At 34.3% G+C, this 13,926-nt stretch overlaps 1 protein-coding gene across 1 annotated transcript in view; it reads left to right on the plus strand.

Moving 5' to 3' along the window:
* Nucleotides 1–13,705, plus strand: part of LOC150082986 (protein kinase C, brain isozyme-like) — a 567,705-nt gene extending 554,000 nt beyond the window's left edge. Inside the window, exon 16 of the mRNA XM_090377718.1 lies at nt 13,374–13,705. Coding sequence (XP_090233844.1) covers nt 13,374–13,526 — 153 coding nt within the window. The 3' untranslated portion in view covers nt 13,527–13,705. The remainder of the gene's footprint in view (nt 1–13,373) is intronic.
* Nucleotides 13,706–13,926: the final 221 nt, after the last annotated feature.

Genomic DNA, 13,926 nt, shown 5'->3' on the forward strand with positions numbered 1-13,926 from the left:
GCGGAGGATCCTGCTGTTATTGACCACTACACACTTAATCTAGAGTTACCAGTTAAGAATGGTAACTCTAGATTAAGTGTGTAGTGGGCAGAGAATTCGGAATCAGTTCCTTGTAAGGCAGGAAGAATGGTCTAATGATACTAAGGGTAGAATAACTAACAAATTCATGACTAGGGTGATAGAATTAAGTAAATCAAATATGCATTGGTTTAATCCAGGCTTAAATTTAACGTTCCTGATTTCAGGCTATGGAAGTCTGAATTTTAAATTGCATACTTTTGGCTTTGCTGCTTCTCCACTATGTAATTGCGGAGAGCCTGAAACAGTGCAGCATTTAATTTTTGAATGTAACTGTTACTTAGATTATAGAAGGGACTTACAAATATATACGACGAGAATGATTTATCTAGATTTCTTGACAGTAAAGAAAATTACCTTGCTTTGGCAGAATTCGCAGATAAGATCTTTAGGCGAAGGAAAAGACTGAATGGAACTAATCCTTAGCAAAAACAATTGTGTCCCTTGAGAACAACATGATGTTATCCATTATGTTTGTACTGAGCACAGAGCTTGTGCTTGGTATTTTGATTCCTCAAAAGAATTGGGAAAAATTGTGTATATAAAAAAAATTGAGACTGTCTCAATTAGAAAGTAATGCTAAAGCTTTCATTGCTGAGGTTTGCAGCAATTTTGAATTTTGCTTAATTATAGACAAGACTGGATCGAGTCAATTAAAGATTGGTGATAAAATATATATTGAACTTATGAAAATGTTAAAATTGAGTACCTTGTGTGCTCATGCAGATGGCCTTTTGTAAACGGTGGTTGTGTTCTGGGTGGCTCTGGACATAATTTCCCTGAACTCACTTCCCACACGGGATGATGACAGATCTTGGAAAGAAAATATTGCCTTGCAGCTTCATACTGCTGAAATCTATTGGGTATAGTCTATTATCTGACTTACTATTTTCTTGTTGTAAGATCAGGATTTCTGACTTGCTAAATTCAAATTCAAATCACTGTGAAATTTTGTTAGATTGATATTGATCTGTTTGTTGACAAATTTATATCTTAGGCTGAGATCAAATTTCAATTGAGTTGACCTGTAGTGATGGGGATAAAGAGGTTATTCGATTATCACAAGACAGTGATTTCTGGTTTAACGTAGTTGTTGCTACGTGTTCGGTATAATAATTGTATGTTTTCAATTGCGTAAATTGCTTTCTTACTGGCTGGGGAAATCGCCATTAGCTAGTACCTTAACCTCTTGTCTTTTCTTCACTACATGGTCTTGTGTTAATCATAATATCAAGAGTTTTAATCATAATATCAAGAGTTTTAACCAAGTCAATTGAAAATTATGTCTTGGTATTTGATTGTTGCAGCTGTGACATGTTAATTTTCTTGGTACTGCTGCCAGGTAGACAATTCTTGCTCTACAAGATTAATCTAAAAGATTAATTTCTTAGTTTAAAAATTGATTGTCTTTTCCACTAATAACTTTACTCTTTTCTTCCTACTTTGCTTCTTTTCCGGGGATGCCTATTTCTCTCGTCCCCTTGCTTTCTATCCACTTTCCTCTTCCTCCATTTTCCATACTACTCCTATATCCCTTTTCCTTTATTTAAATACCTTGGGGCTCCCAGCCTTGCCTTGATAGCCCCAGTAAGAGTCTCAGCTAGAAAGTGGAACCTCCAAGTGGCCAAGGCTGGGAGTCAGGAGGCAGGGGACCAGGTTTCCCCTGCCCCCTGGCTGCGAAGTCCCCAGGTGCCGGCACTCAACATAACAAGACACATACTTACACACTACATATATACACTTGCCGGCCTGGCCTTTGCCTTTTCAGATGCTACAGCGGCATATAGGGGAAACCCTGGAGACTGCAATTAAAACAAACACACCTAATATAAAAATGGCGAAATGCTTAAAGTTTTAAAGCGAAATGCACTTTAAGCATTTCGCTATTTTTACATTAGTCTATTATCACGGTACTATAAGAATTCTATAACTTTACAACAAACACACCTTGACACAGTGTCTTTGTGGTCACTGTAATCGTCCTAATCCAGGAACCATCACAGCTTTCTTGGCGGCTCTCCATTGACTGTAGGTCTTTGTGGAATCTCCCTATCCTACAGTAAATCCTCGATTTAACGGGGGGGAAAAATTTCAATGGCACCAGAATATATTCATGAAATTGGGAAAAGTGGAAACTCATGAGTCACGTCAATCTGCAACAAGCATCCCAGTCTGTTCATGGATGAGCTCGGTATCATAACGTGTTTACTTTGCTCTAACCTGGCTTACAATGTTTCATCATGCATACCCTAAGACAACTGAAAAGAGGAAGTGCATTTATCTGAGTGTTCTGCGTAAATTAAAGCTATTAGAGAAGTTACTCTAGTATCTGTTTCCGCATCTGTGAGGAATATGGTTTGGAAAAAAATTAAAACTGTGCCAGATATTATAAAAAGCAAGGCTAAGCATTGACTCTGACTGGAGATTCATCAACATCTCAATTTAGGCTTCTTAACTCCGACTCTTCACCAAGTTTTCCCAAGCACCACTACGCAGTCACAGTAAATTATATTATTCTAATTACATATATTATGCATTTACGAATAAAGCCAAGGTAAATAATAGCTTTTTTTTTTTTTTTTTATTGTTTAACTACATTCATTTCAATGTTTCTAATACTTATATATACTGAGTAACTATTTAACTTTTCAATTATGTGGAGTATAAATGCCCTTGCGGGGGGGGGAGACTTTCGATTTAACGCCGTGGTTTTTAACCTTTTTAAAATTTCGATTTTCTGCCTGTTAGATCCGATTCTCTCGCTCTCTCTCTCTCTCTCTCTCTCTCTCTCTCTCTGTGATATTAAAATATATATATATATGTTATATGATAGTTATTACAATAATATAATTGTAAAAATTACATTTCATAATACAAATTGTGTATATATATATATATATATATATATAGTATAATAATTGTATTCTTTATATAGAGGTACTAAGTAAACATCAATTATAGATCACCACAAAATTAAAAAAGATACTGTACACCTTTTTACAATGAAATAAACATATAAATTTTAAAAATAATAAGTTTAAGTAACTTAAACCCAAATTAAATGGCACACCTGATAATATCAAGTGGCTGTTATTAAATTGTTGAATTGTTGTTGCGGCACCCCGGTTAAAAATCACCGATATAACGGATATTCGCCAATAACGGACCCCCCCCTATTAGTGAGCAAAATCGAGGATTTCCAATATATGTGGTCCATTAATCTAAATTATTCTGTTTGGTTACTTAACTGGTGAATGTTTATTAGTTTATCTAAAATATTTCTGTGTCAGTTCCATATGCTAATTATAAGCTACATCCCATCTGAAGATTGTTCAGTTCGATTGCTTAACCGGTGTGTTGGTGTGATTGCTTAACCGGTGTGAGAGGTGGCAGTGATTTTCTTTTCTTTAGTTAACCAGAAAGTAAAGTATTTTTGTTATTATCTATTAAAAAAGAACCACAGCTACATTTTCTTCCTTTTTTACCGTTTCTCTCTTTGATACCCTGTCAGTCTGACATTTTGTTTTAGTGTATCTCTCATTTTAGTGTTTTATATATATATATATATAATAAACTATAATGTCTCTGAAAAGTATCTGTAGTGTGTATGCTGGTGAGTTATCTGAATATTCTGCACCTAATTATCAATATATAGTATATTTTAAAAAGTACTACACATTACAGTGTTGTTGAGTATTTAGGCACATCAGCAGCTTAACAATATTGCGACGGATATAACATGCTATATCTGTAAACTGCCCTACAAATTATAGTGGTCTAGTTGAAGAAACTGGAGGATTAGAGAAAGGGTAAACTGTTTTTGGATGAAAAACCATCAATATTAATTTCATTCAGAAAAAAATTACACTCTGATTTTTTTTTTTTCGAGTCTATTCCCCACGTATTTAAATTGTGAACAACAGATAGAACCACTCAACTGTTGTTCACAATTGAGTGGACATATGTAGACAATAAAAATATTTTATATCATCAACATAGTTCCGGAAATGCTTGGTTCACGAGTTATTAACCGGAATGTCTTATCTCCCGCAGGTGATTTCCTTCATCACAAGGTACTGAGAGAATCTGGTGGTTTTCCATTCCGACCATGTACTCAAATCAGGAGCAAGCGGATATGCACTGTTAGGCGGAGGCAATGCTCTGGAGGCTCGTCGTTTGTACCACGAAAGGTTCCCAGAACGAAGATGTCCAGACAGGTTTGAAGGTATCAATCGCCGCGTTTGTGAACATGGCATCTTTACACCTGGTGCTGCCGATAGAGGACGAACAAGATCTACGACTCCTGAAGCAGAGGAGGAGATTTTGGATGTTACACATGTTTGTTTTCCTATTTGGACGTCTTCGTTCTGGAAACCTTTCGTGGTACAAACGGCGAGCCCCCACAGCACTGCCGTCCGCTAAACCATACATAAAGTGCATATCCGCTTGCTCCTGATTTGAGTACATGGTCGGAATGGAAAACCACCAGATTCTGTCAGTACCTTGTGATGAAGGAAATCACCTGCGGGAGATAAGACATTCTGGTTAATAACTCGGGAACCAAGCATTTCCGGAACTATGTTGATATAAAATATTTTTATTGTCTACATATGAGGAACTCATTCCTGGAGTTATGCCATGTATTTTAAGACACCCTGTATAAAGAGTTGTTTATATTTAAAGTAATTTGAAAAGTAGCATGTATGCATACAGAATTTTTACAGAACATGAACAGTGTGAATTTTATTAAATTCTTATGCACTAACAAAAATATATTCCATGTTTTCTCACTGTTTAATTATTATCTTGTTTCTTTTGGCGCGCTCTTTCTGCTTTTTAATGTCCCCGGTCCCCCAAATTCGATAAAATTTCGGCAGAAGAAATCAGTCCCAGTGGCTTCCATTTAGGTTCGGAACCTTTTAATATCCGTCTGAGTAATGAATTTTATCATTGAAATGGTTCAAATACTTCTAGTGTAGCAAAATGTAATATAACTGGTAGTAGTATCAGAGAAGTTAAATCTATATTCTCCCAACAAGATGACATCTTGTAAAGAACTGAAACTAGTTTCTGTTCACTTTCTATACATATTCTCTATATTTTTTAATATACAGTAGAAGCCTATTTAACCACTTCCAGGCGGTCAGCTGTGCGTTCATAAAATTATTTGCTATTGTAAGTACAATATGTAATTTAATTAAATATTACGTAAATTAATGAAATATGGGTTAGAAAAAAGAGCTGTGTATATGAAAACAAAGTCGGTGCTCCAAAGCGAGTCGATAAAAGTGAATTTCTAAAAAAAAAAAAATGCTTTGACTTAGGTAGGCGAGACAGCTGTAAAAGGATCGGAAAATATCTTGAGGGGTTTTTTAATGTGTTTCACAAGGATTGTTAAGTTCTCGCTCCACTTTAAAAAATCCAAAATTAGAGGATGGTGGCCAATGCATTATGGCTGTGGTTTATACAAGAAAAACAACATGGAACTTTAATAAGCGAACCCATAAAAGCAGCATCAAAGAAAAGACCTTGGCCTTACAACAAAAGATGAATCAGGATGAAATTTTTACAGCAAAAGTGACGGATGACTTGGACTTTTAAAAAAATGCCATGGTATTCTCCAAATTTTCTCATGGTATTCTCGGGTCTAAATTATAAGATTACCTATACAAACGAAGACAGACAAAATAAAATTTTAAAAACAACGCAGCCTGCCGCACCACGATACAAAAAAAAAAAAAAAAAAAAAAACAACAGAATTGCGGTAGCCGCCTGTACCATTAAATTGGAATTCACAAATTGAAGCTTTTGTTGTTGGTAAATTAACTAATCCTAGAGCTTTTGAAAATATAAATAATTCATGTTCGAGTGAACATGAAAAATTGGCATGGATGGATTCTGAATTATTCAGAGAATGTTTTTTTTTTTTTTTTCATAAATTTGTATCTAGAGAAACTTGAAGAAAATAAACGTACCTGAAAAGGGTATTTTTTATATTGATTTACAGTCAACGATTCTTATTCAAAAAGTGGAGGGACTATGCTGAAAAACAGTCACATCTTATCGTCTGAACAGGTGAAACTTACAGATCATATGTAAATCAATGTGCATGTACATATTTTAACCGATCACGAATTTGAGTACTTCTACTGTACTTTGCTTATGATCGAATGTAGAGATTGAATCGCTACGTCTTTTCATAGACATATTTTAAATTAGAAGAAAATGTAGTTAGAAATCTGAAAACAATTTCCTAAACAAAAGTGTTTCTAATGCCTACAATGGAGAGAGAGGGGGGGGGGAAACACACCACCCGCATTTTATGTATGTAAATACTTAAATTCCAAAAAATGGCTTCATTTTATATGGCTTAATTTTATTTATTTTTACCATTAATATACAGAGCATTTATTTTGGAATGAAAAGCGAGTATCAGTTGTTTAAATTTCCAGACATATTTCATTCTTTCACAAGAACAGGCACATTATATTTTTTTAAAAAATCAAAATTTTTAGGAAATTTTTATTCATTAGCTAAACTTATCATTAGACTTTTTTTTTTAAATAAGTAGTTAAATACAGATAGAACATTTAAAGTCCTAGACGGATAATGTCGGATCGCTGGAGAAAATGTCTCCAATGGCTTTGGTATGGAGTGGCATGTAGACTGTCTTTAATTTTCTTTGATGGGAAGGAGCAGCAGTGCGTAGCACACGCTTCTTGATTAGACCGGGGTTCGAGCCCGTCACCACCAAATACGGAGGATGCGGAAAGGTCAGGGAATGACCACCGCATATCCCCGGAGAAATATGGCCTTAGTTGCTAAAAACTAACTAACAACTTTGATGGAATATAGTGTTCACACTTACACGTACATTTCGAAATGAGTTAGACTAATTCTTCCTCAATGTGATGGAGAAAATTTATATTTAATAAATAAATAATTCATGATATAACATTTACATTCAAAATAAACTTTGGTTACCACCTGCTCTTAGAGGTGCGGAAAACAAAGCAACAGGGTATCGATTCACCTATCCAAAATTAAAAAAAAATAAACAGGGCAGAATCTTCCAGTTATTTTAACTGATTTTGACGTGTTGGAACTTTATTATGCAGCTGACTTTATCAGAGATTTTTTATGCAATCATACTTCCAGATACTGCAGGAAGTATGATTGCACATCATGATACTTCGTGCAGCTGCCATTTGATTGTAACCATTCAAATGACTACAATCAAATGGGTAATTAGGCTATTGGCTTAGATTTCGCTAACCTCTTCCAAACCAAGGATGTTTCACAAAAAAACCATCTACCACGCGTGCTCCGCACACGCGCCATTTTTTTTTTTTTTTTTTTTTTAATGAGTAGGAAAGTAACCAACAGTGGTAGAAATTAAGATGACTAAGAGGGAAAAAATCAGATTTGAAGCAGCGAAAGATAGTTTCCTTTGATAATGAAAGGCATTTCGTATGAATTATGGCTAGACCAATAACAGAAAGCTTCTTACAAAAAGTCAAATATCATCGCTCGTCATAGAAATCTTTTTTTTTTAAATAAATTACACAGATTAAACACTGAAATGGCACTATTGTTTAAGTGTTCAATAAGTGGGTGAGTAAGATGATTACAAGGAAATTCATGCTGAATTGAGGTTCATCCTAATGTGCTCATGAGACCATTGCTTAAGGCCGTACATTAAAAAAAAAAGCTCTTTTACAAATCAATGTTATAACAAAGGCTTGGCTTTACTGTATTAAACTGGTAATTTTTCGTATTTTATTTATTGTAGAACAGATTCAGAACATAAAATTAAAAGATCATTTGCGTCTGTGAATAAAATTGGTTCCTTATATTAGATAATTACCCAGACGAAATAAATACATAAACATATAATATATATTTTATATTTTAAAATGTATTTTCGCATAACTGATATATTTTTTAAATTTATTTTTCTATCTTTTAATATATATAAATATTTCTGATATTATATTTCAAATATAGAAAAAATTGCCGACCGGGCTAGTCGGGTGCCTGCCTGGCAACCCAAAGGTCGTGGGAGGTGCAATATGGCCACAGAAGCCGGTGCGCTAACCCAAAAAAAAAAAAAAAATAGAAAAAATAGAAAAAATTAAATTTTCTTTCAAATGTTTTGTCGAAAAACTTTTCTTAAACTTTGTATATTTTATTTTATACACAAATATATATATATATATGTGCATTATTTTTTTATTTATTTTAAAAATAGATCAGTTGCATGAAAATACATTTTCAAACAGATTACATGTATATTATGTGTTTATAAAATTCGTTTGTGTGTCGTTTATATACCATTATATATATGTTTATATATTACTTTGTATATATGTTTACGTATAATTTATTTCGTCTGCGATAATTTTAATAGAATTAATCAATTTTATTTATAAATGCAAATATCTTTCGATTTTAGGAGAAAAAATTTGCAAGATTAATACAATAGAGAAAACTGACATAACGCATTGAATTTTAAGAACTTATAAAAAAAATAATCAATGGTCTTATGATCACTGTAGGATGTGCTTCACTTCAACATGGGTTTATTTGCATTGCTACTTACGCACTTATGAAACACTTAAATGCTATTTGTTTATTAAGTGCGCAACGGCGATCTTTCACTGTCGTCGAATTTCTTTTTTTTTTTTTCCCTGTCACCTTAATTTCTGCTGCTCTTGTTTACTTAACCTTCTATAAAAAGTTTTGATAGTCAGCTGAATAGCAAAGTTCAAACCTGCCAACATCAGTTAATTTCTCTCCATGGTTGCGTTTCAACTGCAGTTAGAAACATTCGGGGGATTCCGCAGTAAATTTTCTTTTGACAGGTGAATATTATATCCTGTTCCTTTGTCCGCGTTCAACAACAGTTTGTTCAAAATGTAAATGTTACATTAGGAATTATTTAAATACATTTTTTTTGTGTCGCACTTAGGAAGAATTAGCCTAACTCATTTAGAAAAGTATGCATAATATGAGAATGGCATTCCATCAAAGAAAATTCAAAATAGCCAACAATGCACTGTAGACCAAAACGCATCTTTTCTCCACCAACGATTTGCCATTATGATTCTCTTTTTAACACTTTACTCTTTTACAAATTAATCCCACTCTTTCTTTTAGGAAAATTGTCCCACCAAGCAGAGCCGAACTGTTGCAGTTCAGTCTTTATTTAACTATTTATAAATATGTGATATGTTTTTAATATATATAATTTTATTTTATTATATATAAATTTTTAATATATATATTTTTAAGATAATTTCTAGTGATGTTTGCTAGTGAATAATTTTTTTCATAAAAATCTGGGTGATTGGTTGAGAAGTAGCAATATCCCTTCTTTTGAAAGAGGGAAATAATTGTCTTGGATTTAAAGCAATTGGCACCCGCTTGTCACTGACGAAATACATCCTTCGTATATTAATATAATGATAAATAAAATTAAGCCTCCATTTTTTTATTATTATTATTTTTTTTTGTATTTAAGTATTTACATCACTAAAGATGGAAGTTGTTTACTTTCATTGCAAACATTAATTATAACTGACTAAACAAAAGACATTATTCTGTAGTCAGTTATTTTCAGATTTCTAGCTATGTTTTCTTCTAATTCCAAATGTAGTCCGTCTGTGGAAAGTGAACAGTTGAACCAAAACGTTTCAGTTCTTTACATGACGTGCACCTTGTTTGAAGAAGACATATTTAAATCCTCTGAAACTACCACCGGTTGGTTACTGTACATTTTTAAAAAACTAGAAGCCTTTCATTTGTTCATTTTCAATGACAACGACGAAATTTGTTACTCAGATGGATTCTGGACCGAAAATGGAAGTCGCCGGGACCGATTTCTTCCGCTGGAATGTGGGAGAACGAGGGATATTAAAAAACAAAGAGCACACCGACAATAATTAAACGGTTGACAAACACGGAATATTTCTGTTTGTTGTATAAGAACTTAATAAAAAATTCACAGTTAATGCACCGTAAAATTCTATTACAAATCGGCTACATTAAAAATTAATTTATATATGAAATGTTTATACATTTTATTCAATTACTCTGGAGGATTGGATGGCGTTTCCTGTAGAACTAACACCCTTTCGATCTTAAATTCTCCTTCAATCAAAACCAGCTATCAGCTGAGTGCTCTATCTGTCGTTCACAATTTCAACACATGGGGGAGTGTACTCAACAAATCGCCGAGTGTAACTCTCTTCCAAACGAAACTAATTAAACATCTAAGTGGTTAGTCAATCAAAAACCTGTCTGCCTCTTCTAATGCTCTGATTTCATCAACTAGAGAACTAATGTGCAGTACTTCCTAAAAATAAAATAAAAAACACTACACTGATAACTGATTATAGAATATTCTAATAACTCGTCATCACTGCCCAGATTATAATTCTTCAATGATAGTTTACCAATTTATATAAAAATAAATACATAACACTAAAAGAAGAAAAGACACAAAGACCAAGAACAGATTTGCCGACCGGGCTAGCCGGTTGGGTAAAGTGCCTGCCTGGCAACCTAAAGGTCGCGGGTGCGAATCCCGCCTCGGGCTTGGATCAAAGTACTGCAAAAACCTTGGGAGGTGCATTATGGCCACAGAAGCCGATGTGCCAACAACTACCAAAAAAAAACAAGAACAGACTAACAAGACCCCAGAAAGAGAAAAGGTGACCAACAAACAGAAAAATAAAGCAATATGGTTCCTTTTAATAGATATGTAGAAAACATGTTATTACCTGGGAAACAGCAGATAACATGTTTGCATAACAACTGATAATACTCACTCCCAGCTCTGAAAACACAGTTCAGCAACAGAATGGATCATTCTTCAGCTGGAATGCAGCTTATTATAATTAATTGTATATAGAATTCTCACAGCAACAGCTCGGATAAACTAACAAACATTCATCTGCCAATTAAGTACCCAAACATCCATCAGATCAGACAATAATTAAATGCATTTATAATTTATACCAGTGGATCACATAACGCATACTTGTTAATCTTAAAATCATATACTGAGAAAAAATGATTACCGACACATGTTTGCATCCTCCTTCATATTAGGGTAGCGCAGTAGTGAGAACGAATGAACAAAAATATGCTACTGTCGGAAACTAATAAACATTCACCAACTAGGTAAGCCATTAAAATAATAAGCCCTACAGATTCCTTACACATGCTGTCAAGTGATACGTACAAATGTTTATCTACCCGCGCCAGAATTTGCATCATAATGAATAGCAACAACGCTGCGTGTTACCTTGATATAATCGAAGGTGTCATATCCCTGTGGCCCAGCAAATAACGAAACAAAAATTACATCATAACGATGAGCAATATCACAAACGAACTATCAATCAAAATTAATAGGTCACATGTGAGAGGTCTGATATGAAATATTCCAATAGGTTTAAGCTAACCCAACCCAACCCAACCCAACCCGTGTTGATGCAAAAAAAAAAAAAAAAAACACTCCAGAAAAACTGGCGTCGTCACTGTACTCCCACAAGTATCTACTGGTGAGGGTATATTGGGAAACACTACAGCTTTTCGTTCTGTATACTTATCTTTGGCCGACCGGGCTAGCCGAGTGGGTAAAGTACCTGCCCGGCAACCCAAAGGTCGCGGGTTCGATTCCCGCCTCGGGCTTGGATCAAAGTACTGCAAAAACTTTGGGAGGTGCAATATGGCCACAGAAGCCGATGCGCCAACAACTACCAAATCAAAAAAAAAAAAACTTATCTTTGATATACACATAATACAAAAGTAGCAGTCGTCATGATGATTTCTTGCGTCTCTCCATATTCTAGATCAGGTGGCGAACCTTTGTAAGGGTGCGTGCCAAAATTGGCTAAATCATTTTTAAAACCTACCTTGTGTTGCCCTCTCAGAATTTTTCGCGTGCCACTCGGAAGGCGATATTCAAGACATTTCTTGAATAATCACACAATTACGTCAGTACGTCACCACTCCGACTTCAAACAAATCACTGCATGAATACAGCCATTTACTGAATGGTGTGATCCCACAACATGCCTGGCAGATAGAACGGGCGTGCGCAGGTCATGACTCAAGGTGGATTCCTGGAGTGATATTTCGAAATTTGAAATTTGTTGGGACGCGAATTCCGCGCCAAAAAAATTTGTTCGCATGCAATAGGTTCGACATCCCTGTTCTAGATGATACTAAACCCGTAAGACTTGACCACCAAGAAATCATGCCTCTAACGTTAAACCTGCAACTATCACCGCAGACATGAGTTGCCCACTATTCATCCTGAACACCCACAGGCCTTACGAACTAGGATTCATATTCATTGCAAAACTGGATGACATAAGAGAATGAGTCAGAAGATATTTTGCAGTTTGGTTTGGCTACCTTAGTTTGGTAGCCATAGCAAACTGCAAAAAAAAAAAAAAAAAAAAAAAATCAAATCTCTATATCGCAGTATCGATATGTGCAGTTAAGTAATACATATGAATGGATTAACTGTCGAAAACAGACCTTCAACTGCAACCAAAATATCGGCATTAGAGAAAATGTAGTGATCCTGTTTTCAGAATACTTTTAAGAAACAGTTACATATAAACAATATTTTTGTAAGATAGCGTAATCGAACACGCCTGAAATATAATGCAATGTATAATGCATTACCTGTAACTTTTTTCTTCTAATTTTTGTTGGCCTTACATGAAAGATGTCAATCGTATTCGCCCCTGCGAATACGTTGACATCTTGCAAGTAACCAAACAGAATCTATCATACAGAATCGATGATTACTGTATCTCATTTATATCTTAGCCTATGGTATAAATTAAAAATGCTATTTATAATAATCAGCGCTACTCATGTAAATGATCAAAAATTCACTTTTCTGGATGTTACTGTTCGATCCGATTCATCAAATAAAATCTGATATACATTATTTGAATGTATAACTAAAAATACCACTAATATTACTGTATCAAATAACTCTATTTTTTACGTTGCGCACATTTATTTTTATTTTTTTACTAAACATTGTCCTGCAAAAATTCCTATGCTTGTAGTTCCATGCATGTGTAAAAACACTATTAAAAGTACATTTTAAAATGTAAATTAGAATACATATTTTTAGTGGATTAGCAAGTTAATTTTTCTCTTTTAAAAGTTAACAAAAAAGCATATTTTCCGATTCTGAGTTACAATCAATTAGATATTATTTTACTGATTGTTTGTCTGTCTTTTTTTTTATATATATATAGAAACACAGGAAGGATGTCAGCAACTTCGACAAGCAATTTACCAGCGACAAGACAGATCTAACCCCAACTGATAAGCTGTTTATGATGAATTTGGACCAGACAGAGTTCTTCGGTTTCTCTTTCCTCAATCCGGAATTTATACAACATATATAACTTAGTCAAAATTGGCAAAGAAAATGTAGCTGTTATTCACGCTGCAACTGGAAAGGCATGTGCTACGCTGCATAACTGCCAATCCTACAACCTCTTTTTCTGTTAGATAACTGATCATACAAGATGTCATGCCTTCTTACACTACTAAAATCGAGAAGAGTTCATATTATCGATCGCAACTGCCCTTACGAGTGAGTTTTTCTCGTTAGCAACTTTCCGAATTTCTAAATTCACAAAATATTTCGGGGAGGCGTTCGAATCAGTAACAGAACGAATCGGTTTCATAGAACTACCTTTAAAAACATGCGAATGCACTGTCAATTTTTATTTTCATCAAATACTTCTCTAGTGATTTAAAAATGGGTCAATGAGAGGATGTTAATACCATTTATATTAACCT

The sequence above is a fragment of the Mastigoproctus giganteus genome, chromosome 7 (genome assembly GCF_048544385.1).
Source record: "Mastigoproctus giganteus isolate SK-2022 chromosome 7, ASM4854438v1, whole genome shotgun sequence".
Taxonomy (NCBI): Eukaryota; Metazoa; Arthropoda; class Arachnida; order Uropygi; family Thelyphonidae; genus Mastigoproctus; species Mastigoproctus giganteus.